The 27,306-nt window shown below is 47.8% G+C and overlaps 2 protein-coding genes across 4 annotated transcripts in view; one reads left to right on the top strand and one right to left on the bottom strand.

Moving 5' to 3' along the window:
• The window catches only part of PICALM (phosphatidylinositol binding clathrin assembly protein), a 91,580-nt gene extending 87,055 nt beyond the window's left edge, over positions 1 to 4,525 (top strand). For 2 of the 3 annotated variants that reach the window (XM_056858076.1, XM_056858075.1), the window contains one exon: positions 1,356 to 1,448. In XM_056858076.1, coding sequence (XP_056714054.1) covers positions 1,356 to 1,448 — 93 coding nt within the window. Of the gene's footprint in view, positions 1 to 1,355; positions 1,449 to 4,394 lie in introns of those variants that run through there. The other variant, XM_056858078.1, reaches the window with a different exon arrangement.
• Positions 4,526 to 7,907: 3,382 nt separating this feature from the next.
• On the bottom strand, positions 7,908 to 26,831 carry CCDC83 (coiled-coil domain containing 83). Its single transcript, XM_056858080.1, has 10 exons — positions 26,725 to 26,831; positions 24,352 to 24,436; positions 21,477 to 21,645; positions 20,016 to 20,183; positions 18,264 to 18,355; positions 16,150 to 16,218; positions 14,794 to 14,915; positions 12,804 to 12,883; positions 9,989 to 10,230; positions 7,908 to 8,084 (listed from the first exon to the last, which is right to left on the bottom strand). Exons 1-10 carry the CDS (start codon positions 26,829 to 26,831, stop codon positions 7,908 to 7,910), a joined length of 1,311 nt encoding a protein of 436 aa, XP_056714058.1.
• Positions 26,832 to 27,306: the final 475 nt, after the last annotated feature.

Genomic DNA, 27,306 nt, shown 5'->3' with positions numbered 1-27,306 from the left:
TCCCCTCCCCATGTTATTGTCATGGTAACTGAACTCTCCTTGGACTCAAAAACAACTTTTCTGTTCAGGAAAGAAGGCACAGTGATGGGGTTTTTTTTTTGAGGGGGTGCAGCTCTTTGGGGCCTAGACCTTATAGCTCCCCAGCTCTTGATGTAGTGCCTCAGAACTATATGACTCTTGAGGCTGTCTAAACGAAGATAATTGACAAAGCCCAACAAAGCCACAAGAGCAAAAATCGCTGTAGAAAGTTAAAAAGAGGGGTGGGGTAGCTTACCCGGCTAGCCAAAGCAGAATGCAGTTGTGGCCAAGCATTTGGCAAGCAGAGTTGGCAGTAGCCGTGTGCAGCTCTACTGTGCATGTGGGCATGAGCTACTGTGCAGCTCTACTGTGCATTCTTTTTCCCTGGGATGGATTTCCTCCTAGCCCGCTGCAGGGGAGACCAGCAAGGCCTCGGGAAGGACTCTGTGCCACAGCCAGGCCCCTCCCTCCCTGCCACCCAAGTGCCCACGAGCGCCCGGGGCACCCAGCGGCCAGAGTTCAGCTGCGCATGGAATGCAAGTAGTGCTGATCTTTCAACGAAAGGGCTGGATGATTGAAAGCTAACTTCAGACCTGGCTTCTGTCAGCCGATCTGCGCCCTGTCGTGTCTCAAATCGGGATCTGTCTCTCGCTTACATACAGGGAGGATCTGCCACGCCGCTGGCTTAAAGTGCCGGTGCTGGCTATTGGCCAGGTGCTCACTCGGTTGGGTGGAAAAGATAAAATAATACCTGAATTTTAAATTGGTTTTGGTCTATTGACCGCAATAAATTAATGAATATACAGTAGAGAATTTTTAAATTTTTATTTTAAGGCGCTAAATCAGAATTAGAAACATTAAAAATGTTAAAACCTGGCACAATGGCATCTCGTAAGGCCGATAGACTTGAACCACACACCATTGTGCCATGTTTTATCATTATTAATGTTTTTAATCCCGATTTAGCGCCTTAAAATAAAATATATATATTTATCTACTATATTATTTTATCTTTCCCACCCAACCTCAGGTATCTAGCTTTTGGTTCTGAGGTTGGGTTTCTTTCTCCCCCCCCCCCCGTTTTTAAACAGGTGCTCACTCGTGCCATGGATATAGCTCTAACTTCTGCATCTGTCATATACCATTCGGGGCAGGGTCTCGGCGGTGCATGCTGTGTAACCGCCTTCTCTCGTTTCTTCCCCCCTCCCCTTTTAACCAGTCCCAACTTACCTTTCTGAAGTCCCTCCTCCCTGTCACTGCATCTTCCGCCTTTCATGTTTCTGTCATTCTGAGGCCTTCTTTTTCTCTCTTTCCCTCTCGGCCATCTTCTCTCCCAGCTGTCTGCCGCTTCCAGCCCATCCACCCAGAGGCCTCACAGCGCTTCCGGACAGGATCCCTTTGCAGAGGTCTCTCTCCAGGATTTCTTGTAAAAAACAACTTAGGTATTGCAAGCCGACTCCGGGGGCGCTGGGCGCTTGAACTGCCATACAAGGTGGCTGCGAAGGGCACGGCTGCCTTGTATGTCTTCCACTTCGGTCTTTACCATATTCATTTTGGCATTAGAATGTTACAACCTGTTCTACTTGCATGCGGTTTGACTTCAAAATCATGGTATAGGATGCAGCAGATTGAGTAGAGTCCTGAGAACTTTTTGTTATATTTTTATATTATATTATAAAATAAAAACCAAAACATGTACAAATTATAATAGACACTGAGATTGCTACAAAAGATATAAAAGGACACAAGCCAAAGTCTCCTTTAAAGATAACGTAGTAAACATATAATAATGAACATATTACTGCTGGACGAAAGATAAAAAATACGAGGCTAAATACAAATATAGACAATATATAATAAAATGTGTAATAAGGTAATACAGATCACCACAATATTTATATTCATCCGTGTATGGAAATGGTTTGTCAGATAGTTTGACTAAATAGTCATGGTGTTACTTATTAATTACTGGATTATGTTTCTACTATGAATTACATTCAAGATTCTACTAATTATTTCCAGTAATGTAACTTCAGTTCACTCCATCCTGATTGAGGTATGTTCACAACAATAAATGAGTCCTGAGAACTTTTTTTGGTTCATGTAAGACGTTTAACGGTGGAAGGGAAACAAATCTGGAAACCTTCTTGTCAGAAACTCCGTTCAGAGATTTTTGGGTGGGTGGGTGGAGGAATGGACTTGTAAATCAAAGAGTTGGTTCCTGAGAAGGTACTCCCAGAATGGAAATCCCCCCCGCCCCAATTGCAGCCCACTGTTTTCCCTGAAGTGCTATTCCTGGGGGACGGGGATCCCCCTCCCAAACAGCATGAGGGGGGTACTTTTTAAATGTATTTATTTATTTATAGTATGCTTTTCTCATTGAGACTCAAGGCAGATTAGGTCATGTAAGTCAAATACAATCAACAGGATGGGTCATCCAGTGAACGGCGCAACAGGGTTTGGATTGTAGAAATCTGCAAACAAGCAGAAATCTAAAACAGAGCTTAAGCATTTAAATATAACACATTACCTGGGTTAGAAGTGACACAGTCGGGCCATACTTAGTTAAGGGTTGCCAACCTCCAGGTGGTAGCTGGAGATCTCCTGCTATGTCAACTGACCTCCAGCCGACAGATCAGTTCCCCTGGTGAAAATGGCCGCTTTGGCAATCGGACTCTATAGTATGCTTGAAGTCCCTCCCCTCTACAAACCCCGCCCTCCTTAGGCTCCACCCCAAAAACTTCCCTTTGGTGACAAAGGGACCTGGCAACCCTGACTTACAGTGTGCTTGTAGCATAGGCCACAGTCCCTGACCAATGCAGCTTTCTGAACCATTACAGCATGGTGAGAGCCAGTGTGGTATAGTGGTTAAGAGAGGTGGACTCTGATCTGGAGAACCGGGTTCGATTCCCCACTCCTCCACATGAAGCCTGCTGGGTGACCCTGGGCTAGTCACAGCTCTTTTAGAGCTCTCTCAGCCCCACCTACCTCACAGGTTGTCTGTTGTGGGGAGGGGAAAGGAAGACGATTGTAAGCCGGTTTGATTCTGCCTTAAGTGGTAAGAGAAAGTCAGCATATGAAAACCAACTCTTCTTCTTCATAAGTATTTAAATATAAACATGACCTGATGTAGAAACGACACAGTAGGGAGTATATAGTGTAGGCCACAGTCCCTGCCCCTTTACCAATGCAACTTTCTGAACCGTTACATCACAGTAGAGACCTTTGTTTCTCCTGCTCTGAGATCTATTATTCCTTTCCCCTCAGACCTTTCAGGAGTCCTGACACTTTTTCTCCCAGTCCCTCCAAAAATCCCAACCCTCTGAACCACACGTTCTGCAGAAGAGCATCTCCATAGGCCCCGCCACCGAGCCCAGTATGCAGAACATACGCAGAGCTGGCAAGCTCGGGGTGCAGCTGCGTCGTTCATTCCTGCCCCTTTGCCTGAGTCCCAGCCAGAGCATAGCGGCTTCAGCTCTGTCGTGGAACGTGTGCGTTTGCTTTCGTGAGGCCACAGGTTCTGTCTCCCAGCTAGAAGGATCTCAGGAAACAGGACTGGAAAAGCCCTCTGCGGGACCCTGTTGCTGCTGTTCTGAACCATACCGTGCGGAAAGGGGGGAGGACTGATAATTTGACTCACTATAAGAGCTTTTTGTATGCATTACATAGGTATGTTCAGCTGTGAGATTGGACTTCCGCTACCGGTGTCAAGTTGCAAGGGGAGAGGGCTTGGTGCTGTGAGGTTGGCCGCCTTCGACTAACCACACTCAAGAATCTGGAATAAAAAACCCACAGTCGATTGAATGGGGCGGGGTCAGGGGGTTCGTCTTCCTTGTACTGAGACTGTGGCGATGTTGCTACATCATAGAGAGCCAGTGTGGTGTAGTGGTTAAGAGCGGTGGTTTGGGGCGGCGGACTCTGATCTGGAGAACCTGGTTTGATTCCCCCACTCCTCTGCGTGAGCGGCGGTTGCTAATCCGGTGAACCGGGTTAGTTTCCCCGCTCCTGCACATGAAGCCAGCTGGGTGACCTCGGGCTAGTCACAGCTCTCTCAGCCCCACCTACCTCACAGGGTGTCTGTTGTGGGGAGGGGAAGGGACGGTGATTGTAAGCTGGTTTGATTCTTCCTTAAGTGGCGGAGAAAATTGGCATATAAAAACCTCCTCCTCTTCAGAGGGCAGGGGTCCCCACCCTTTTTGAGCCTGTGGGCACCTTTGGAATTCTGACACTGCGTGGGTGGGCGCAGCAACAAAACGGATGCTGCAAAATGGCTGCCGCAGGAGGCGGAGCCAGCTCCAAAACGATCACCGCGGGAAGGGCAAGGAGAAGTTTGTTTCATGCAGAGAGATAACGTTCATGTTGTCTTGTCTCTTTAGATACAGTTCATGTAACCGTGCCAGACGGAAGGGGTGAGAAGAGTTCCAGAAAGACCCTCGTGCTCAGCAGCCGACCCTTCCTTCCAGCCGCATCCATACCGATGTCTTTTAAGCTCTCCTCTTCCGTTAGACTGATCTGGTAAAAAAAAAAAATCACAAAAGGCCCCACAAGCGTGGCGGGGGGCACCACTCCGGGGAAGCCTTGGTCCCCTGCCGCACCGAGTATAAAGCCAAGAATTGCCACAGTTTTTGGTGTAGGATCTTGTTTTATTTCTTTTCTTTCTCCCCTCTGGTGACTTAACGTGTCGGTAAGCTTTCTCGCCACCTCTTTTAATAACCACAATCAAGAACGCACACACGTACACACACAAAAGAAGCGTCTTATTCCGCTAAGACGGATAAAAACGTGCCCTTGGAGCTGTTGTTTGGGACAAAGAGCTGAGCACCCTTTTAACCCTTAACTCCAGTGACTTTTCTCTAGGGGATCAAATCCTAAACTCTTAATTCTACAGCTTTTCCTCTTCAGTCATCCTCAATATTAGACTCAATAATGAAAAGTTTAACTTTACAAAAAAAAAGAATTATATATTCTGTTTTGCATAGACATTCCTTTATGTATTATTTGTATTTATTTATGGTTATTGATTTAAGTAACAATGTTATCACAAAGCCTCTTTTGTGGAGAAAAACGTGTCTGTGGATGTATACAGTATGTCTCCTCCTAGGATTCCCCCTCTTTCTATTCACAAGAACGATTCGGAGCGCATCCTCACCCACCGAAACACACCCAGTCGCACAGAGCACGTTCCCAGGGTCAGCAAATATCGATCGTGGAACCTCCCTGGGAATCAGAGGTGTCATCATAATAAACTGTTGGTTCCGCTACGGATTTTGGGCAAGGGGGGGGAACAGCTGACCGCCATCTTGGAGGAGCGCGGGATTGCTCGGCCAGGTGGCGGCGGCTTCAGGAGCGAACTTTTCCTTGCTTTGTGCTTGGCATGTGATTATCTTACACTTGACATAACGGCCTTTCCAAAAATGAATGTGAGGAATTGCTTTCGCTCTGAAGACTTTCCTTCTTCGCTGTACAAACAAAAATAAAAAATTTTGAGGTATTGTTGGAGGGGGGGTGATCGAAGGTCTTCTTTCCTTCATTTGGCTAGGGCCATGCCATTGATCATGTACTTTCTCAAAATTGATCATTAAAGTCTCAAAAGGGAAGTAGGCATCTTGAAGAGCACGATCCCTGAATTAGGGTGGGGGACACGGTGCAGGAAGTCCTTACCAGTGCTCTCTCAAATGTGTAGGTATCCCCCTAGATTTTTCTGCAGGATTAGAAGCGGCGCTGTTGACCGGCGCTTCCGTTGTAAATACATCATTCCGGTTTTTGGGGTGGCGAAACGGGGCCTTAAGAAGGGTAAGTCGAAGGCATGAAAGCAATTCTGTACATGAACTTTAAGCATAACTTGCTGCATTTGTCTCCGCAGATTCTATTTTTGTTTAAAATGTTGAAATGTATGTTAGCAAAAAAAAAAAAAGGTGGATTTTCAAATAAAAATGCCGCTTCCACAAAACTTTTTGTTAGGGTATGGACGTCTGAAACAGTGATTCATTTGCCTTTGGCTTGGCCTTTCCCTGCTCTCAGCGAGAGTCCAATCCTGGAAAAGTGGGCTGGAGGTGGGTGTGGGACAAAGAAAGCCGACAGAAACAGTACACGCTTAGGAAAAAGCAGGCTTGGAATCAGCTTCCAGAAAAAGGTTGGGGTAAAAGGGGGTACAAAAGAGCCAGGAATTGTTTTTTTAAAAAGCCAAAGTGAAACTAAAGGGACAAAAATACTTGCACAAATTGGGATAAATTGAAGCAGTATGGGGTAGAACTGACACCCCCCCCCCAAAAAAAACACACATGGACAAGCTCCTGGCCTTTGCCACGCATTTTAAATGCTATGTACATGGTGATCCCTATGTGCCTGCTGATGGGCTGAGAATTTTTGATGTTCTCAAAAACGACAGTTCTGTGTGAGCAAGAGCCCTGGACCAAGTTATGTTGTGAGTCTTCTTGTGTGGCACTACTCTTTTCTTTCTCCCCCCCCCCCGGCCTTCTACCAACTGCGAATTGACGGATCACAGGCTCTTGAGAAGGAACCACGTTATCAGGGCAGCCTTCAATCCCTCGACTCACCGTTGCTGTGATCTGAGAGCCTTTCGATCCCAAACCATCTTCCTGGCTCCTCCTCAACACAGGAAGGTGCGGTAATGTAACTCTTACCTTTGGAGGAGACCCACTCTTACGGCTCTTGGAGCTTCGAAAAGAGAAAGTGGGCACCGCTGCCGTCTCCAGCGTCCTTTTACGTTATGAAACCCACCAGATCTAGTGCTTGTTGGAACTGGGAAGGAGGATGCGGTAACTGTTCCACATTCCTTTGCCAATGAGTAAAGGGGAGGGGCTGTGGCTCAGCAGTAGAGCATCTGCTTGGCATGCAGAAGGTCCCCGGTTCAATCCTCAGCATCTCCAGTAAAAGGGTTTAGGCAAGTAGGTGATGTGAAAGACCTATTCCTGAGACTCTGGGGAGCCGCTGCCGGTCTGAGTAGACAACGCTGACTTTGATGGCGCAAGGGTCTGATTCAGTGTAAGGCAGCTTCATGTGTTCAAAGCGTGTCTATGTGTTGTCAAGTCACAGCTGACTTATGGTGACCTTGTAGGCAAGAGATGTTGGGAGGTGGTTTGCCATCTCCTGCCTTCGCGTAGGCTGAGAGAACTGTGACCAGCCCAAGGTCACCCAGCAGGCTGCATGTGGAGGAGTGGGTAATCGAACCGGGTTCGCCAGATTAGAGTCCGCCGCTCTTGACCACCACAAGAATTGCCCACTTCATAAAAAGGGTATTACAACAATAAACATTTGCAAGGGGGGTAGAAATTTCCATGATGGAGCGCAACCGCTGGTAACCCCAGGACTATGGGGTTTTCAAGTCCAGAGATTAGCAGAGGTAATTTGCCGTTGCCTTCCTCTGCAAAGCAACCTTAGTCTTCCTTAATGGTCTTCCATCCATACTGCCTGTGACCTACCCTGCTTAGCTTCCAACCTCTGACAAGATCAAGCTAAGCTGAGCTATATACCAGAGCCAGAGTGGTGTAGTGGTTAAAACCCAGGTTAAAATCCCCAACTCATGCCATGGAAGCCTGCTGGGTGACCTTGGGCCAGTCACACCCTCCGCCTAACCTATCTCACAGGGTTGTTGTGTGGATGAAAAGAGAAGAGGGGAGAACAATGTAAGCAGCTTGGGGGGCCCATTGGGGAGAAAGGCAGGATATAAAGGAAATAAACAAGAGCAGGCTAAGCGGAACCATTCGGGCTGCCACAAATGGTGGCCACACACGATACACATTCTTACCCATACGTCCAATTTAAATTGTTTTAATATAAGCTAACTGCCACAGTCACAGACGAACTGCGCTTCAACAACCTGACGCTTCTGTATTCTCTTTTTTTTAAACGGGCCTCGGCCTTCTGTCTCAAGGAAATATAGACTTGATCATGCGGTAGGTGATGTGGAGGGACGCCGCGGCGGTGTCATATTTATCATCGAGCCGGGTTCTGCTTGGCATCTCTTTCGCGTCTTCGTGAAGGGGCGCAGCTCGGCCCATGGCGCTCATGAGCTTCACCTCCAAGGGCCCCAATTCTGCGTAGTCCTGGAGTTGACAAGGGAGACGCAAGTCGCTCAGTAGCAAACCCTCTTGGAGCATCTGACGAAGGGAGCTTTGACTCTCAAAAGCTTTGGTCGGGGCCGGGGCTCAGTGGTAAAGCATTTGCTTGGCATGCAGAAGGCCCCAGGTTTGATCCCCGGCATCTCCAGTTAAAGGGACTAGGCGAGTAGGTGATGTGAAAGACCTCTGCCTGAGACCCTGGAGAGCCGCTGCTGGTCTGAGTAGGCAATACTGACTTTGATGGACCACGGGTCTGATTCAGTATGAGGCAGGGTCATATGTACACACACCCAAAAAAACTTGTTGGTTTCTAAGAGGCTACTGGACTCTAATCTGGCTGTACTACTGTAAACCGACAAGTCTACCCTCTGACATTCTTGGAGTGAAGTCGGAAACAGCCTTCAGCTGTAGCCAAGTCAAGTCCAGGTGGTGTAGTGGTTAAGAGCGGTGGACTCTGATCTGGAGAACTGGGTTTGATTCCCCACTCCTCCACATGAGCGGTGGAGGCTAACCTGGTGAACTGGATTTGTTTCCCCACTCCTACACATGAAGCCAGCAGGGTGACTCTGGGCTAGTCGCAGCTCTCTCAGCCCCACCTACCTCACAGGGTGTCTGTTGAGGGGAGGGGAAGGTGATTGTAAGCCAGTTTAATTCTTCCTTAAGCGGTAGAGAAAGTCGGCATGTAAAAACCAACTCCTCTTCTTCCTGCTAGACATGATGGGAGGCCACAGTTCACCAGTAGTCTTTGAAGAAGGAGGAGTTGGTTTTTATACCCTGCTTTTCTCCACCTTTAAAGAGTTTTAAACCAGCTTACAATCGCCTTCTCTTCCTCTCCCCATAACAGACACCTTGTGAGGTAGGTGGGGCTGACTGAGAGAGTTTGGAGAGAACTGGCTAGCCCAAGGTCACCCAGCATGCTTCATGTGGAGGAGTGGGGAAACAAACCCGGTTCTCCAGAGTAGAGTCTGCTGCTCTGAACCACTACGGCACACTGGCTGTCCCCAGTGGCATCCCCAGTTGGGAAAGGGACCACACAAGAAGGAGGTTCAACCTTCCTACCCCTTTTCCCCCAGCACTGTTGGCCCTTAAGAAAATGGCTACCTGTCTTCTACTCATCTTAAGCAGATCATGAGAGGGAGGGCACCTTGGCCATCTTCTGGGCATGGAGTAGGGGTCACTGGGGGTGTGGGGGGGAGGTGTGAATTTCCTGCATTGTGCGGGGGGTTGGACTAGATGACCCTGGTGGTCCCTTCCAACTCTTTGATTCTATGATTCTGTCACCTGGAGATCAGTTGTAATAGCAGGAGACCTCCAGCCACCACCTGGAGTTTGGCAACCCTAAATGGGAATGAGATGCAGAATCCCCTAGGACAGCTCATGTGATCCAGCAGTGTTTTAAGAAATAGTGTGGCAGCGTCTTGCCTTCCTAGGGTGGCCAACGTCCAGATGGTGTAGGGTTGCCAGCTCTCCATTGGGAAAAACACCTGGACACTTTGTGGGCGAAGCCTGAGGAGGGCAGGGTTTGGGGAGGGAAGGGACTTCAATGCCACAGAGCCCAATTGCCAAAGCGGCCCTTTTCTCCAGGGGAACTGATCCCTGTCGCCTGGAGATCAGTTGTAATAGCGGGAGATCTCCCTTCTCCACCTGAAGGTTGGCAACCCTAGTCTGTGGGGAATGCCTTCCTGCACTAACCGTCTCCCCCATGGCAGTCGCACAGCACTGAAAAGGTGCCATCACGTTCCACCCACCAACTGTAGAGCGAGTAGTGGAAACTAGATTCTCCAGTCCTCAAAACAGGGAGGGTTTTTTTTTTTTAAAGCTCAAATGTCAGCTGCATGGAGCCTGGTTTCAGAAGAAGAGAAGTGGTTGGACTCTTTTTTTTTTTTTACCTTGAAGTCACCCGTGTCTTCGTACAGGAGTGGAGGAAGAAACTGGGAGGCCGTTTGCCCTCGCAGGTACACCAGTTCGGAAGGAAGCTCCGACTGCTCTCCTCCTTCTCCCTCTTCCTCCATGACCAGCTCTGAGGCGAGGATGATTTCAGAGGCGGAGGCCAGCGAGGACGATTTTTGGGGGACAGACAACAGGCCAGGCTCCTGTCCCTTTTGATACAGCTGGAGGGATCCACCTTTTCCTGCAGGGATGAATGAAAAGAGTCACCTGTCTGAAGTTACAGAACCATAGAGTTGGAAGGGGCTGTCTAGTCCAACCCCCTCCTTAATGCAGGATCAGCCTAGAGCAGGGGTGGGGAACCTCGGGCCCGCGGGTGACATCATTGGCTGCGGCCCGCAGAAGCTGCTGCCATTGCTGCAGCAGGGCCAACCACGCGTGTATGTGCATGGAGAAGCCGTGAAGGCTTCTCCCTGGTCGCTTCTGGCCACTCCTGCGGCTGGGGGCGCACATGCGTCTGTGTGTGTGTGTCTGTGTGTGTGAGGGCAGGGGGAAGCCACGAAGGCTTCTCTCATCGCTCCCGGCCGCTTGTGCGGCCTGGGGTGTGTGTGTGCGGGGGAGCTGGGAACCCCTTTTTCTTTCTTTCTTTCTTTCTTTCTTTCTTTCTTTCTTTCTTTCTTTCTTTCTTTCTTTCCCTCCCTCCCTCCCTCCCTCCCTCCCTCCCTCCCTCTTTCCTTCCTTCCTTCCTTCCTTCCTTCCCTTCCTCCCCTTCCTTCTCTGCATAGCATCTCCTAGGGTTGCCAACCTCCAGGTAGTGGCTGGAGACCTGGCAACCCTAGCCTCTCCCCCCCTTCCCACCGGGAGATCTACGCCTGGTATGGCTCCCGAATGATGTTATAAATATGCAAATGGCCCTTGGCAGGAAAAAGGTTCCTCACCCCTGGCCTAGAGCATCCCTGACAGCTGTTCGTCCATCCTCTGCTTAAAGACTGCCAAAGAAGTCAGACCTTCCGTTCCAGCAGTTCAGCCTCCTTTGCCTCTGCTCATCCCCCAAACAGGAAAAACGGGAGTATGTTCAGAAATAAGGGACCCTGAGAGCTAGTGTGGTACAGTGGTTAAGAGCGGCAGACTCTAATCTGGAGAACCAGGTTTGATTCCCCACTCCACATGAAGCCTGCTGGGCTACCTTGGGCCAGTCACAGTTCTCTCTGAACTCTCTCAGTCCCTCCAACCTCACAGGGTGTCTGTTGTGGGGAGGGGAAGGGAAGGTGATTGTAAGCCGGTTTGATTCTTCCTTAAGTGGTAGAGAAAGTCGGCATTCTTCTTTTCCTAAATGGGCTTGCCTTTATATTTGCATTTATTTATTTATATCCTGCTCTTCTCCCCACTTGGGGCTGAAGCGGCGGAGGAGGAGGAGTTTGTTTTTATATGCCAAATTTTTCAACTTACGGGAGACTCAAACCGGCTTACAATCACCTTCCCTTCCCCTCCCCACAACAGTCACCCTGTGAGGTAGGTGGGGCTGAGAGACCGTGACTAGCCCAAGGTCACCCAGCTGGCTTCATGTGTAGGAATGGGGAAACAAATCCAGTTCACCAGATTAGCATCTGCTGCTCATGTGGAGGAGTGGGGCATCAAACCTGGTTCTCCAGATCAAAGTCCACCGCTCCAAACCACCTCTCTTAACCACCACACCATGTCATTTTCTCTTCCTTGATTTTTGAACAAGAACAACCCAGTGAGGTAGACCAGGCTGAGAGTTTGTGACTGGCCCAAAGTCACCCAGAAAGAGTCCGTGGTAGAAGTGGGGGCTTGAACCCGGGTTGCTCAGGGTTCCAGTCCACCACACTATCCACTGCACTGGCCTCACACTGGTTCCAGAGGCAGTATTTTCTGCTGCAGTTGTGGAACTGAAAGTGCCAACCTCTTACTCCTCAGCTATCTGTCATGCAGTGTCCCCAAAATCAAGCTGCCCTAATAACTAGCGACCTCTTCAAATTTATTTTCTAAGCATCTCTTCAAGACATTTTGTCCGGCCTGCAAAGTCCAGGTTAACCAAAAGCCTCAATTAGACAAGATGACCTCTCCCTGTACGTGGAAAGAGGCCGTGGCTCAGCAGTAAAGCATGTGCTCAGCATGCAGAAGGTCCCAGGTTCAATCCCCGGCGTCTCCAGTTAAAGGAACCAGGCAAGTAGGTGATGTTAAAGACCTCTTCCTGAGACCCCGGAGAGTGTTGCCAGCCTGGACAGACAGGTATTGACCTTGATGGATCAAGGGGTTTGTTTCAGTATGGGGCAGGGGGAAAGGGCTGTGGCTCTGTGGTAGAGCATCTGCTTGGCACACAGAAGGTCCCGGGTTCAATCCCCAGCATCTCCAGTTAAAAGACCAGGTAGTAGATGATATGAAAGACTTGTGCCCAAGACCCTGGAGAACTGCTGCCAGTCTGAGTGGTCAATACTGACTCTGATGGATCAGTGGTTTGATTCAGTATAATCATGTGGGTTTATGTGTGTGTACGTGGTGTGGTGAGCAGTCCGCTACAGTCACCCGCAGTCTCCATTTGATATTAAAAGGATACCTTCTGTACCTTTCAGATGTGGACAGACACCAACAAAAAGCACGGCTGGTGTCTTCAAAACTAATTTGTCCCTGATTTGGGTAGCAAGTTAGCCTTCTCCAAGATGCCTACGTGTATTTCTACCCCTCTCCCCACCCTGGATGTTGGAAGGATGGGAAGGTACATCATGCTTCCCGAGGGAGGTAGCACTAGATCCCTTGCAGTTACTCTTCCCGTGACCCTGGCGGTAACAGGATTACCTGGAGCCTCTTTGGATTCCACGTTTTCCAGTTCTTCCTCAGTGATCTGCAGACCTGCAGCCTGGGTGAGGAATAGGTGTCTAGAAAATTTAAGGGAGGGGGAAAAAGCAACATGAAATCATAGAGTTGGATTGGAAGGGACAACCAGGGTCATCTAGTCCAACCACCTGCACAACGCAGGAAATTCACAACTACCTCCCACACCCCTAGTGACCCCAACTCCATGCCCAGAAGATGGCCAAGAAAAGAACCCTAGCCTCATAGCTCTTGTCTGTGCTGGCAAGTATGTCGTGCTGATTTGCTGCTGGAATTATTCCTGGGTATACCTTTACCTTTCTAGGTCCGCTGAGTAGCTGGTAGACCACTTTAAAGTTTTGAATCAGCTAGTGCCAGGATACTGAAAGAACCGTTGATTCCCAGAAACTCCTGGCTCTCCATTTACATCTTCTGGAGAGGACCTTCTCACTTCTGGAGAGGAGCTAGATGGCTACCGCAGGCAGGGCCTTGGTGGCGGCACCTTGCTGGTGGAACTCCCTCTCTGCAGGAGTCTTCTGGTTGCCCCCACCTGATCAGTCTAAGGTGCTGTGTGAAAAGTCTTTCTCTCTGTTTTCCTGCCCAGTAAATTTCTATCCCACCATTTCTCTTAGGAGCTCAGGGCAGCGTATGTGCATTTCCCTCCCACCTTTTTTTATCCTCAGAACAAATTCATCTGGGAAGTTTTATGGATGAGTACAAATTTGATCCCTAGACCTAGCCCAACACTCTAACCAGCACACCAGGGGTACCCGATGTGGTGCCTGAGGGCACCATGGTGCCCACCAACACCTTTCCGGGTGCCCACCAAGTGTTTTTAGAAAGTGGGCAAGGCTGGAAAGGGCTTTTGCCTAGCAAGGCTCCTGATTGGCCATTGGAGATTTGATTGGCTGCACCACTACAGCATAAGGATCTTCACTGTGTGACCAAAGGTAAACTGTGGCACCCATTTGGTGTCTGGCTCCACCTCCTTTGGCAGCCCTTATGTGGCTGCTCCCACCACGCCGTGTCAGAATTCCAAATGTGCCGCAGGCTCAAAAACGTTGGGGACCCCTGCACTCTGTGTGTGTGTGTGTGTTAAGTGCCATCAAGTCGCTTCCGACTCATGGCGACCCTATGAATGAAAGTCCTCCAAAATGTCCTATCTTTGACAGCCTTGCTCAGATCTTGCAAATTGAAGGCTGTGGCTTCCTTTATTGGGTCAATCCATCTCTTGTTGGGTCTTCCTCTTTTCCTGCTGCCCTCAACTTTTCCTATCATGACGGTCTTTTCCAGTGACTCTTGTCGTCTCATGACGTGACCAAAATACGGCAGCCTCAGTTTAGTCATTTTAGCTTCTAGGGTCAGTTCAGGCCTGATTTGATCTAGAACCCACTGATTTGTTTTTTTGGCAGTCCACGGAATCCGTAACACTCTCCTCCAACACCAAGGAAATCTACTTTTTCCTATCAGCTTTCTTCATTGTCCAGCTTTCACACCCATACATAGTAATAGGGAATATAATGGCATGAATTAATCTAGTCTTGGTGGCCAGAGTCACATCCTTACACTTCAAAATCTTTTCTAGCTCCTTCATGGCTGCCCTTCCCAGTCTCAATCTCCTAATTTCTCTACACCATGCCATATCTACGTGCTCAAGGTCTCGTGCTAAGTCTTCCAGAAAGTCTTATGTTTTTCCTCCATTTCTTAAAAATGCATACTTGGTTGCCCCTTGTTCCAAGTTCACAGCCACCTGCCACCTCTTCCATCCTATCCAGCCTTTATTAGGTTTCTTGCCTGCCCGATTTGCATTACGCATTGTTCTCCAATTTGTCTCTTGTGTTATCAATACACTGCATTTTGCTGGGGTTGCTCGGTGTGTTGGTACTGGGTGTTTAAATAAACTGGGCTGCAAGATGTTAAGCAGAAACACGTAACTAGCTTCCAGATAACTCACGTCGGAGAAAGCTGTCTTTACCTGGGCACTCTAAGATAGTGCAGTTTGCGGTCGTAGAGCTTCTTGATGAGATAGATATTTTCCTCCTCCAGGGCATGAGCAGAGGCTTCCAGTTCATTCACCTCCTTCCTGTAAACTGCAACCTGCCAAGAAAGGGAAGACTCTACAATGAAGCCCTCGATTGACATCTTCTCCATTATGGCCTCGATGCTGATCGGTCTCTGGCAGAAGAACTTCTGCATGCAAAGCAGGTCCTCTAGCACTGCCCGCTCTCTCGCCTTTGCCCAGTGGGCAGAACTAATGGGTCTTACAGTGATTACCGTCTTCGGACTTCTTTCATTGGACAAAAGTGTCCAACCTTAGGCTGGCTTACAAACAGCATTTCCCAGTCTGTCAGGGTTGCCAGGTCCCTCTTCGCCACCAACGGGAGGTTTTTGGGACGGAGCCTGAGGATAGGGTTGCCAACTGCCAGGTAGTAGCAGGAGATCTCCTGCTAATTCAACTGATCTCCACCCGATAGAGATCAGATCACCTGGAGAAAAATGGCCGCTTTGGCAATTGAACTCTATGGCACTGATGTCCCTCCCCTCCCCACACCCCGCCCTCTTCAGGCTCCGCCCCCAAAATCGGTTGAGAAGAGGGACCTGGCAACCCTACCTGAGGAGGGCAGGGTTTGGGGAGGGGAGGGGCTTCAATACCACAGAGTCCAATTGCCAAAGTGGCCATTTTCTCCAGGTGGACTGATCTCTATCGGCCGGAGATCAGTTGTAATAGCAGGAGATCTCCAGCTAGTATTTGGAGGTTGGCAACCCTACAATCTGTGTGTTCCAACTCAAAGGTGGGTCATGAAACCCATGAAAGCCTTTGCAGTTTTTATTGATTTGTGCATGTTCTTTTCCCTTCCAGTGGGTCAACATACCAAGTAAATTTGGACACGTGGGTACTAGAAAGGTTAGGAGCCACCTTTAGCATTCGTGCAAGGGATGGAGTTTCTACTACAGAAGTTTTGATGAATTTAGGAGTTTCAATTTGTTTGTTTACATCCCGCTTTTCTCCTCAGTTGGAACTCAAAGCGGCTCCTCCGTCCCCCTACAACAACCACCCCTGTGAGGTAGGCCAGGCTGAGAGTTCAGATGGCCTGTATGGGCCCCTTCCAACTCTGTGGTTCTAAACTCTCCGCCTGGCCTACCCTGCTTAGCTTCCGAGATCTGATGAGATGGGGCTATGCCATGCCGCCTTCATTCTATGAATGACCATCAAAACATCCTGTCGTGAACAGCTTCGCGAACTGAGGGCCACGGCTTCCTTGCCTGGGTCAGTCCCTCTCATGGCGGGTCTTCCTCTTTCCTCCCTGCCTTCAACTTCTCTCCCACTTACCTCTTCTTTCAGCCATTCATATTCTTTGATCTCCCGGCAGCTGATGCTGTCAATGTGCTTGACGGCATTCTGGGGAAAGGAAAGATGAAATTTTGGCTGAAGGTGCAACCTCTTGGCGTTGAAGGATGAATGGGGCAAAGAGTGTGGCCACCATAGAGACGGTCGGAAAATCTGAGCAAAGCTCCTTCTTGTTGTTTAAAACATTTGTGTGCCGTTGATTTTGCGCAAGAACTGCCTGGCAGCTTATAACAACATGTCACATTAAAAAAAATTGGTTTAAAAATAATTTGCTACTTCTTATACGGGGTCATGCCGATTCCCACCAATTCCGCTCTCCCTCTGCAGATGCCCTCTAGGGCAGTGATGGCAAACCTTTTAGAGACCGAGTGCCCAAACTGCAACCCCAAACCCACTTATTTATCGCAAAGTGCCAACACCGCAATTTAACCTGAATACTGAGGTTTCCTCCCAGCTTGGCAAGGGGGGGGCACGGGGAGTCCAGGGAAGGGGGGGCTTTGAACGGCTCCATGCGCCCTTCAAAGCCCTCGCCGCCCCCGCCCACAGAGAGGGCTTGGCGTGCCGGACTTGGCACGCATGCCATAGGTTCGCCAACACGGCTCTAGGGTATCCCTGAGGGTTTACTCTGTCTTTCTCTAGCTGAGTGGGGCAGGCTGGCACACGAGGATCGAAACTTGGGCGAGCCCAGGGAAAAAAAAGGTGCTGTACCAATGAGTCTGCGCTGTCAAGTCACAGCTGATTTATGGAGGCTCCGTAGGGTTTTCAAGGCAAAGAGATGTTCGGAGGTGGTTTGCCGCTGCCTGCTTCTGCGTGGGCTGAGACAGTTCAGAGAGAATTGTGTCTGGCCCAAGGTCACCCAGCAGGCTTCATGTGGAGGAGTGGGGGAATTGAATCTGGTTCTGGTGAACTGGATTTGTTTCCCCACTCCTACGCACGAAGCCAGCTGGATGACCTTGGGCTAGTTTCAGAGAAAACTGTGCTCTCTCAGCCCCACCTACCTCACAGGGTGTTTGTTGTGGGGAGGGGAAGGGAAGGTGATTGTAAGCCGGTTTGAGTCTCCCTTAAGTGGTAGAGAAAGTCGGCCTATATAAACCAACTCTTCTTCTTCTCCAGTGGTACCATACCTACATTGCATATGGAAAGTCCCAGGTTCTGTTTCTGCCACCTCCAGTTAAAGGAACTCCAGAAACAAGGGTTATGAGTGACTTTTCTCTGCCCGAGACCTGGAGGACTGCTGTCACTCAGAGCAGTCGCTAGCCAGATGATCTCGACATCAAGCAGCTCATATGTTCATTGCCAGATGTGAAGAGCTGTGTCTTAAGGTCAGAATGCATGATTGGTGTGTGGAATATCCCAGTCCCGGGCAATCTGCAGTTGAAAAAAATCTCAGAAACCATATATTTGGTTTTGCTGCCTGAGATCCTGGAGAGTCGCTGCTAATCAGAGCAGTCAGTAGCGACCTAGATGGACCAAGGCCTAACTTAGAATCATAGAATCGTAGGGCGAAAACGCATGGTTGCTTTAGCCTCCTTTATTCCCTGTTTCAGCCAGGATCGAAACACATGCATTCGATCCTGTCTGAATCCTGGCTGAAAACAGGGATTAAAGGAGGCTAAAGTGACCATGCGTTTTCGCCCATAGAGTTGGAAGGGATCACCAGGGTCATCTAGTCCAACCCCCTGCACAATGTGGGAAATTCACAACTGCCTTCCCACCTCTAGTGACCCCTGACCCATGCCCAGAAGATGGCCAACAAAATCCTCCAGGATCCCTGGCCAATCTGGCCTGGAGGAAAATTATTTCCTGATCCTAAAGTGGCGATTGATCAGAATTGCACTGGGCATGTGAGAAAAGGGCACAAGAGCCAAACACTGGCACAGCCCTTCCTGCCCTCCCTCTCACAATCTGCCTAACTTGGTATGAGGCAGTTTCATAGGACCATGTAAAGAAACTGCCATTCCTCCTTTACACAGAGAACCAGAGAAGTGCAGAGAGGGGTTTTCTCCTTACACGTCCTGCTTCTTACGGGCACTAGTGTGAGTGCAGTTCCACAATTCAGAAAAACAACAACCAAGATTTCAAAGCAAAACAGATACCTCAGTGGCCCATTCTTTTTTTAGTTCCATTTGCTTCAGTGTGTATTTGTCAATTTTTTGCTTGGTTTCTTCCAGAGCAATTCTAAAAAATTCTGGGGGTGGGGAATAACAATTAGAGGGGGGGGGGTTACAAAGAAAGATGTAGAATTATTTCTTGTACTACAGCACATTTGAATACAGATCCATTACTGTACTTATAAAGAAAGTGTTTACGGAGTTGTTGGACAATAATAACATTGGCCTTTTGGACATTGTTGCTGCTATACAATAGAATGCCAATTATTTTTCAGTAATGAGAATACAGTCTCATATTAATTCTGCAATGATAGCTTTTCTTCTCCCTTCCCGGATCATGTGCCATTTGCATTGTGGAGTTTGATTGTACTTAAAGGATCACCTCCTCCCATATTGTCCAAACCACCAATTAAGATCTGCCTCACAAACCTTCACTTTTTCTTTGTATTCTTGCTCAGCCTCATGCTTGGATACACCATGTGCACTCCTTTAACTTTTTGTTTGTCCCGTATATTAATTTTGTTTATTAAAGCTCCTAATATTTTAAATGCTCTAAGCCTGTTCTCTGTAAACACACCATGCCTATGTGGTCTTGCTTGGGCGGTCAAGCCCCTGGTAGGGGGCTGGGGATCCGATACCTTCAGCTCTGGGTTGGGAAATACCTGGAGATTTGGGGGTGGAACCTGAGGAGGGTGGGGTTTGTGGAGGGGAGGGACTTCAACGCTATAGAGTCCAATTGCTAGAGCAGCCATTTTCTCCAGGGGAACTGATCTCTGTCACCTGGAGATCAGTTTTAATAGTGGGAGATCTCCAGCCACCACCTGGAGGTTGGCAACCCTACCCAGCTTCCATTGGCCACCACTGGTAAAAGCCTTTCTTGGTGAAGGCCTAATGAAATTGACTAGGTACTGTGGGTGTATTTATTCTTTTTGAAGGGTACCAGAGAAAGAACTTCGAGTGCTGAACCAGGGCAGCATCTCAGCTGGCATCACGCTTGAGCCAGTCGCGGATTTTTTTTTTTAATCCAATAATTTAACCTCCTCTACACTGGGGAAGGCAATGGCAAACCACCCCTTAAACATAGCCTAGTAAACGTGATGTGATGTCACCCCATGGGTCAGTAATGACCCGGTGCTTGCACAGGGGGACTACCTTTACCTTACAGAGGGTATATAGAACATATTTGCAAAATACGGGACAGCATGTTGTAGTGGAGTGTTCAGCTGACAGCAAAGGGAAGAACAGAGACATTTGTCAACTCCAGAGCCAGGGTTCAAATTGGCTAACTCAGGGAAGACAAAGAAAGAAAGTCGACAACTTTTCAAAAGGGTTTAATTTCAAACTCTTTTAAAAAATTTAACTTTCAGCTACAATTCTGGGTTGTTGTTGTTTTTTTAAGTTCAAGCTCTATCAAGACTATAGCTTTTCCCCAAGATTTGAAGGTACTCAACTTCTTGTGGAGTGTAGAACCACCCCACTTTTGAGCAGGTTTTTAAATATTATTTTAAAAACCTTCAAGATCTGTTTGGCCAGAGGAATCAAGCGGAACAAAAGATATGTACGTGTACAACGTGGGAAGGAATCTCTCTCTGACTATGTTTGACTCTTTCCATTGTCCTTAAAAACATGTCCCAATCAAAACTATTCCGCTGCTGCTGTTTGGGTTCCCCCCCCCCCTTCCCTAATGAATTGACATGGATGCTTGCAGTTTGAAGTACTGGCTTAATAGTAGCTCACCTGTCATTTCCTCTAGGTCTTCCTTTAGCTTCTTGATATCTTGCTCGAGGACCTGGATCTGTTGGCCATGGGCACCACTCCCCAGTTTTTTATAGTCCAACCAGTAGTCTATTTCTGCCTGTTTCACCAGAAGTATTTGCTCAAAATGATTGATCTGAGAGCGCATGTCTGTCGGATAATTCAAGCCATGATTTGGTAAGATTATTAGTATTAGTAACAGGCTCTGCTAGGGTTACCTGTTCCAGCAAGGATTCTGATTGACTATTGGGGGTTTAATTGGCTGTGTAGATTAAAAAAAAAAAGTTACTTTGGCAGCAGTTGCCACCACAACACGAGGATCTACACTGTGTTACTGAAGTTAAGCTGTGGCAATCGTTTCGTGGCTGGCTCCACCTCCTGCGGCAGCCATTTTGTTGCTGCACCCACCATGCCGTGTCAGAATCCCAAAGGTGCCCACAGACCCAAAAAGTTTGGGGACCCCTGGCTTGGAAGTTAAGCAGGGCCAGCTGTGGCTTGTTCATGACCAGGAGACTACCAAGGAAGACTGTGGCCATTTATGCTTGGTAATTAGCCACGCGTTCCAGGCTGAAGTGCCCCGTATATTTTTTTGAGTTTTTCACGCTGAACCATCATTCAGGAAGTGACTGCGAAGCCGGCCCATACCTGCTTCGCATTTCTTAAGAGCCCCTTTAATGCGACCTTTTGTGTTTGCTCCGCCCCCGCCTTGAAGAATTCCCTCAAGGACGCATGCAAAATCATAGCCGCGCGTTAGCTATGCAAATTGCTAATGTCTACGGAAACAAAGGAGCAGGCAAGTGAGGAGGGTGGAATTTCTTCTTGTGCATCGGGACCGTGAATAGGCATTTTAAAGGTTGCATTTAAAAAAAGAGCTTCGAGCAAGCATCAAAATTGACCCTGCATAAATGGCCAGTGATTGCTATGCAAAGGAAGGTGATGGCAAACTACATCTGAATGTACCCAGGGTGGAGAGACTTTGCCCGTGTAACACAGGGGAGCTGGAAGCCATTGAGCACGTATTTTTTAGAAGTCCCCTCTACAAGTCAGCCCGCTTCAATATTATTAACCTTTTGATTAGGGAAATGGGCTCTGTTGATGAGGGTGAATGGACCAAAAGGTTTCTGCTGGGAGACGGCTCACCAATCCCCACCCAGGTCGCAAAACATTGTGCAGTAGCAATGAAGCTACGTCGCCTTAATGTACAGCCTTAATCTGTGGAATTGTAAAATTGGGTGATTCCGAATTTTGTTGGCCTTGGTTGTAAACATCTACTCTGTATGGTCAGTTTCTGTTTTACCTGTTTTATCTGGCATACCTGCCGCAAATAAAACTTATTTATTATTATTATTATCATCTGAATGTCTCTTGCCTGGTAAACCCTGCAGGGTTGTCGTAAGTCACTTGCAACTTGGTGTCTCATTCCCCTACTGATGTACAACTTGCCTTTGATCCGTTTCTCCTGGTCCTTAATGTATTGCCACTTGTCCTTCATGGCTTTGTCCACATCGTCCCTGGTCACAACCCCAACTTTCTCTAGTTCCTTCTCCTGCTCTCTCAGGGTGGCTAGGAGTGCCCGGACATTCCCAGTCTGTTCTGCCTTTAGGCTCTTGTTCTGGGGGGGGGGGATAAAAAAGGGGAGACACAAATGTTTTTAAGGACGCAAATCGTAAATGTTCGCCTCGCTTCTTCCAGATACACTTTAACAGAACTTTTTCCTTGCCAGACTATTTCCGCTGGTTAGAAATCCATAAATTTGGACGAGCTTTCTTATTGGCGAGGTCTATTGCCATAGAATCAGCTGAAATGCAAGGTCGATACAATAAAATTATCGCAGAAGAAAGCAAATGCCCATTTTGTCCAGATCAAGTAGACTGCCTAGCCCACATTGTTTTAGCATGTTCACACAATAAATACTGCACGAAATAAATATATTACTCCCTGGATAAAATACCTAATGACACTTTCTGAGGAGCTGATACTGCGTTACCTGCTGTCAAGCGGATCGGTGAATTGCGGGAGAGATGTGGCAACTTTTCTCTTTATAGTGTCAAGAAAAATTCAATTTCGTTTCCCTCTTTTTTTTAAAAAAAGTGAAATGGTAGTTGAATAGCCAATGGCTGTTAGATCTAGGGAAAGGAAAATGCTTTGACTTGTCCTATTGTTTATTTTGATTCATATTCCGCCTTTGCCATTGCCACCTTGAAGAGGGCTAACGCAACGGGGCGAAGCAAATTCAACAAGCCCCTATGAAATCGCAAAGAAACCGTATGGTGACAACAGTTATGATAATCCAATAGACTTCTCCATATCCTCTGGGTACTTGACTTTGCATGTCTATCTATATAAAAATCAGTTTTGTGGATTTCCTCACAGCCACATAGTGATGCCAGCCTCCAGGTGGGATCTGGGGATACCCTGGAATTACAGCTCATCTCCAGCGCATCTCTTGTTCTTCTCCTTCTTCTCCTCCTTCTTTTCTTCCTTCTCCTTCTCCTGCTTCTCCTGTTCCTCCTCCTTCCTCTCCTCCTTCTTCTTCTCCAGACTACAGAGATCACTTCCCCTGCAGAAAATGTCTGCTGTGGAGGGTGGACTCCGTGGCATTGTACTCCACTGAGGCCCCTAACCCTCCCAGGGCTCCATCCCCAAATCTCCAAGAGTTTCCCAACTTGGACCTGGTAACCCTACCCCCACACCCCCTAGGTTTGCCAAACTCCAGGTACTAGCCGGAGATCTCCTGCTATTACAACTGATCTCCAGCCAATAGAGCTCAGTTCCCTTGGAGAAAATGGCTACTTTGGCAATAGGACTCTATGGCATTGAAGTCCCTCCTCAAACCCTGCCCTCCTCAGGCTACGCCACAAAAACCTCCTAGTGATGAAGAGGGACCTGGCAACCCTACATCCCCTGCCGGTGGCCAGGGGGGGACCTGGCAACCCTACAGTCAGAGTTGAGTAAAATGAAATTCATTGCAAAAATCAAAAAGGTCTTCCTTGCTGCTTCAGCCCAAGCTGTCTACCTGCTTCTTGTTTCTTCCCAAGTCGCTCTGCTTCGATGCTTCCTGCTTTATTTTGTTTTATTTTTCAAAACGTCATCCTCTTTCATGATCATTGAAACCATGCCCGGAGAAGGCGAGGAAGTGATTAATGGAAGGGTCAGCCAACCATGGCTGATTTGGGATTGTTTTGTCCAGTTTCATCTCTTTGTACTTGGATCTATCCTATGCATGTTTTTCTTTCTATATGCCAATAAAGGTGGGTGCATGTGTGTATGTGTGGGTCAGCCACCCACAGGCCTTCCAGCCCAGCTCTCCCCTACCCCAGCTGTATGTCATTTCCTCAACAGCAAACAATTCCTCCAACACTGCTTTAAACCCAGATAGCAGAAAATGACAGACGGCTGCAATGTGCCTGTCTTTTTCCCTGAGTGGGCTTTAAAACAGCCTGAAAGGGGGATGACAGTTTGACTGGGAAACAGTACAGGGAAAGAATCAACCTTTTCTTTCTCCGGTGTTGTGGCCCGAGTTCATACCAGGTGTGTGTGTGTGTATACATACATACACATATACATACACATTAGTCTTTCTCCCAGATGACCAGGGCCTAGTCTATCTAGCTGTCTAGTACAATTTTGATCACGCCCATCTTCCCAGGAGCCAAGTGTGGTATACATGATTCTCCCTTCTCTATTTGATCCTCACAACAACCCTGTGAAATAGGCAAGGCTGAAGCGAGGGGCCCAAGGTCACCCAATGAATTTCACAGCTGAGCAAGGATTTCCCATACTAGTCCAGCATACAAACATGATGGAACTCCAACATCATGTAATTGTAGGGTTGCCAACCTCCAGGTGTAATAGCTGGAGATCTGCTAGTACAACTGATCTCCAGCCGATAGAGATCGCTTCACCTGGAGAAAATAGCCACTTTGGCAATTGGACTCTATGGCATTGAAGTCTTTCCCCTCCCCAAACCCCGCTCTCCTCAAAACCTCCTGCTGGTGGCGAAGAGGGACCTGGCAACCCTACGTAATTCGGCCCTAGGGTTGCCAGCTTTGGGTTGGGAAATACCTGGAGATTTTTGGGGCGGAGCCTGAGGAGGGCAGGGTTTGGGGAGGGGAGGGACCTCAATGCCATAGAATCCAATTGCCAAAGCGGCCATTTTCTCCAGGGGAACTGATCTCTTTCGGCTGGAGATCAGTTTTAATAGCAGGAGATCTCCAGCTAGTACCTGGAGGCTGGCAACCCTATTGGGCCCTAAGGCTACCTAATGAACTGGCAACTTTGTCAATGTAGCTTTAAGCAGAGATACTAGTTCACTTACTCTGTCGTGGCATCTCTCATTTATTTCTTCCAAGCGTTTGATTTCAAGCAGAAGATGATTGATCACCTCTTCTTTTATCTGACATCTGGAGAGAAATAAACACACGGGAGGAGCTAACATAAAGCTGCCAAGTGTTATTTAAAACAAAAAAAATTGCATGGGAAATTACCGGTCTTTTTTGTAGAAACCAATTAAGAAAACAGTAGGGGTATGGAATTTAAAGGAGTCTGAAAGTTATTAACATATAGTTTAGACCTGTGGTGTGGAAAGGCAGGTTCGTGTGATGTGACCATACCACCAGCTGAATGCAACCCGAAAGACATATGTTGTGGCCACTGGTAGGGTTGTCAACCTCCAGGTGGGGTCTGGAGCTCTCCTGGGATTACAACTGATCTCCCGGTAAAAGAGATCAGTTCCCCTGGAGAAAATGGCTGCTTTGGAGGGTGGACTCTATTGCACCCCATTGAAGTCCCTGCCCTCCCCAAACCCTGCCCTCCTCAGGTGCCACCCCCAAAATCTCCAGATATTTCCCAACCCAGAGCTGGTAGCCCTACTCATTAGTTTGTTGTCAGTATAAAGGGGCTGGATCCAGACTAAATCTGCAGTTTCCCCATTCCTGCCGCAGAACCGTACTGTTCCTGGGGGTGCCCTATCCCCCCAGAAGCTGCCTTTTTAGAGGTCAGTGGGCTGCAGTGGGATGGGAGAGGTAGGACAGCTACATTTTAAAATTTATTTAATAGCATCTCTTGCTGAGACGCAAAGCAGACAGCTGTGCAACCGCCCAGCACAAGACCGGGGGCCATCTGAAGCAAACTAGCTGTGACCCAAGAAAGGGCCTTTTCCGGCGTGGCCCCAACTCTTTGGAACGCCCTCCCCAGGGAGATTTGCCTGTCTCCCTCTCTCAGCATCTTTCGCCAGCAGGTGAAAACTTTTTTGTTTCATCTGGCGTATCCCCAGTAATGGTTACTGGCCCTTCTTCTAGAGTCGTTTCTGTGTTTTTAATTGAATTGTATAATTTTTACTGCCAATGAACAGAGCAATAGGACTCAGAGTATGGAATTACAGAACAAGGCGAAGAACAAACCAAGGCACAGATGTACTACAAACAATACACAGAGTGGATTACAACGAAGATTACAAGGAGGAGGAGGAGAAGAGTTGGTTTTTATATGCTGACTTTCTCTACCACTTAAGGAAGAATCAAACCGGCTTACAATCTCCCTTCCCCTCCCCACAACAGACACCCTGTGAGGTAGGTGGGGCTGAGAGAGCTCTAAGAGAGCTGTGAGTAGCCCAAGCTGACTTCGTGTGTAAGAATGGGGAAACAAATCCAGTTCACCAGATTAGCATCCAAATAAGACAGTGCAGTAATTTCATTTATTACGGTCATTTGACCAGCATTATAAAAATACAGTGCAGTAAAAGCAGGTGATACCTACAGTAAACTTTGCAGGGGACTACAATCCTATTCCGTTACAAATTGCTAAACTTGAGCATTCACAACTTCACTGAACATTCAAAAGTTCAGATCAGTGGACACCCCGCCCCCCGTGCTCAATAGGGACATAGGATTCTTATCATCCTACATATGCTCATTTTCTGTCCCTAAGCATTAACTGCCTTGACCTAGATGGCCCAGGCTAGCCGGAACTTTACACACACACGCACACACGCATTTCCCCTCAATGCCATAGAGTCCAAATGCCAAAGTGGCCATTTTCTCCATGGGAACTGATCTCTTATCAGCTGGAAATCAGTTGTAATAGCAGGAGATCTTCAGCTAGTACCTGGAGGTTGGCAACCCTACTCCCCAGGCTCCATCCCCAAATGTATCCCTGCGTGGAACGTGCTATCCAGAAACAGCATCATTAATAGCAGTCAAAATATAGAAGTAATGAGCTTATAAAAGTGAATGAATATTGGGGGATTGAAGAAGAGATTGAGACAAGAAATTGAAATGGCCGTATCCCCGCCTTTCTGCTGCTCCACTTTGTGGGAACCTTCATGGAACCACTTTCTACATGATATTTGGACTACTGATGATTGCATCTGTGTGTTCATGTTCATTAAGATGATTTAGGATGTATATGAATGTGTGAATGGCTAGTTGATGTTCAGTGTTGTATTTGTGTAGCTATTTATATAAATGTTTGCACTTTGTTAATTACTCTCGCATCTGTGCTAAGTACCTGGAGGAGCCCTACTCCCCAGGCTCCATCCCCAAATGTCCAGGAATTTCCCAACCCAGAGTTGGTAACTCTAGGTCAGTGGGATCGTTTGGACCACAAAGGGCTAGTTAAGGAAGAGGATCCTCTCTCCAGCCCACCAGACATGTATGTAGTGAGACTGAAATTCCCTGCATGTTATACATACTGGTATTCCAACAGAGCTTCAGGAAAATACGTTCGAACTTCCTTGGGCTGCTGCGATGCCTTTTTCTTCTTCTCCTTCTTGTCTTTTTTCTTCTTGTCTTTCACCATGGTTTACAGCTTTGCAGAAATATACAGATCTGGGAGAAATAGAGACAACACTTTAATAATAATACATGTTGTGAGTTGTAATTCCCTGCAGTGACAGGCCACAATCTTCTGTATGCACAGGTAAATGAAACCCTTTTCAACACAAGATGCTGTACGATCTTTGCCATACTTATCCTCTTAGCAGTGCTGGAAGGGTCTCTGGTTTTACAGATGGAAAGCTATGGCTGAATTACCTTCCTAAGGCCATTTAGTGACTGAGTTTTAACTGGCAAAGCTTTAGCAGATGTATTGGTTGAGGCAAAAATTAATTAAACGAGCTGAGAGATAAAGGCACCCATGTCTATTTTTTGAGGCTATGAAATGCTAAAGGCAGCCTTTCCCCTTAATACCTAATTGTAGGCTTAGCTAGGAAATTATAAATTACCCCACACCTTTAATATCTCAAAAATGCCCCCCCCCCACACACACTGAGGTT

The sequence above is a fragment of the Euleptes europaea genome, chromosome 12 (genome assembly GCF_029931775.1).
Source record: "Euleptes europaea isolate rEulEur1 chromosome 12, rEulEur1.hap1, whole genome shotgun sequence".
Classification (NCBI taxonomy): domain Eukaryota; kingdom Metazoa; phylum Chordata; class Lepidosauria; order Squamata; family Sphaerodactylidae; genus Euleptes; species Euleptes europaea.
The sequence above is the reverse complement of the archived record's forward strand: the minus strand, read 5'-3'. Positions and strand labels throughout refer to the sequence as shown.

Bases quoted from the DNA above. Each gene is read 5' to 3' on its own strand.
- CCDC83 (XM_056858080.1), bottom strand. From the start codon at position 26,831: ATGGTGAAAGACAAGAAGAAAAAAGACAAGAAGGAGAAGAAGAAAAAG. The intron at 24,437-26,724 runs GTATGTATAACA...ATTTCTCTCCAG, and splicing joins GAAGCTCTGTTGGAATACCA to ATGTCAGATAAAAGAAGAGG. The intron at 20,184-21,476 runs GCAAGTTGTACA...ATTATCCGACAG, and splicing joins CCAGGAGAAACGGATCAAAG to ACATGCGCTCTCAGATCAAT.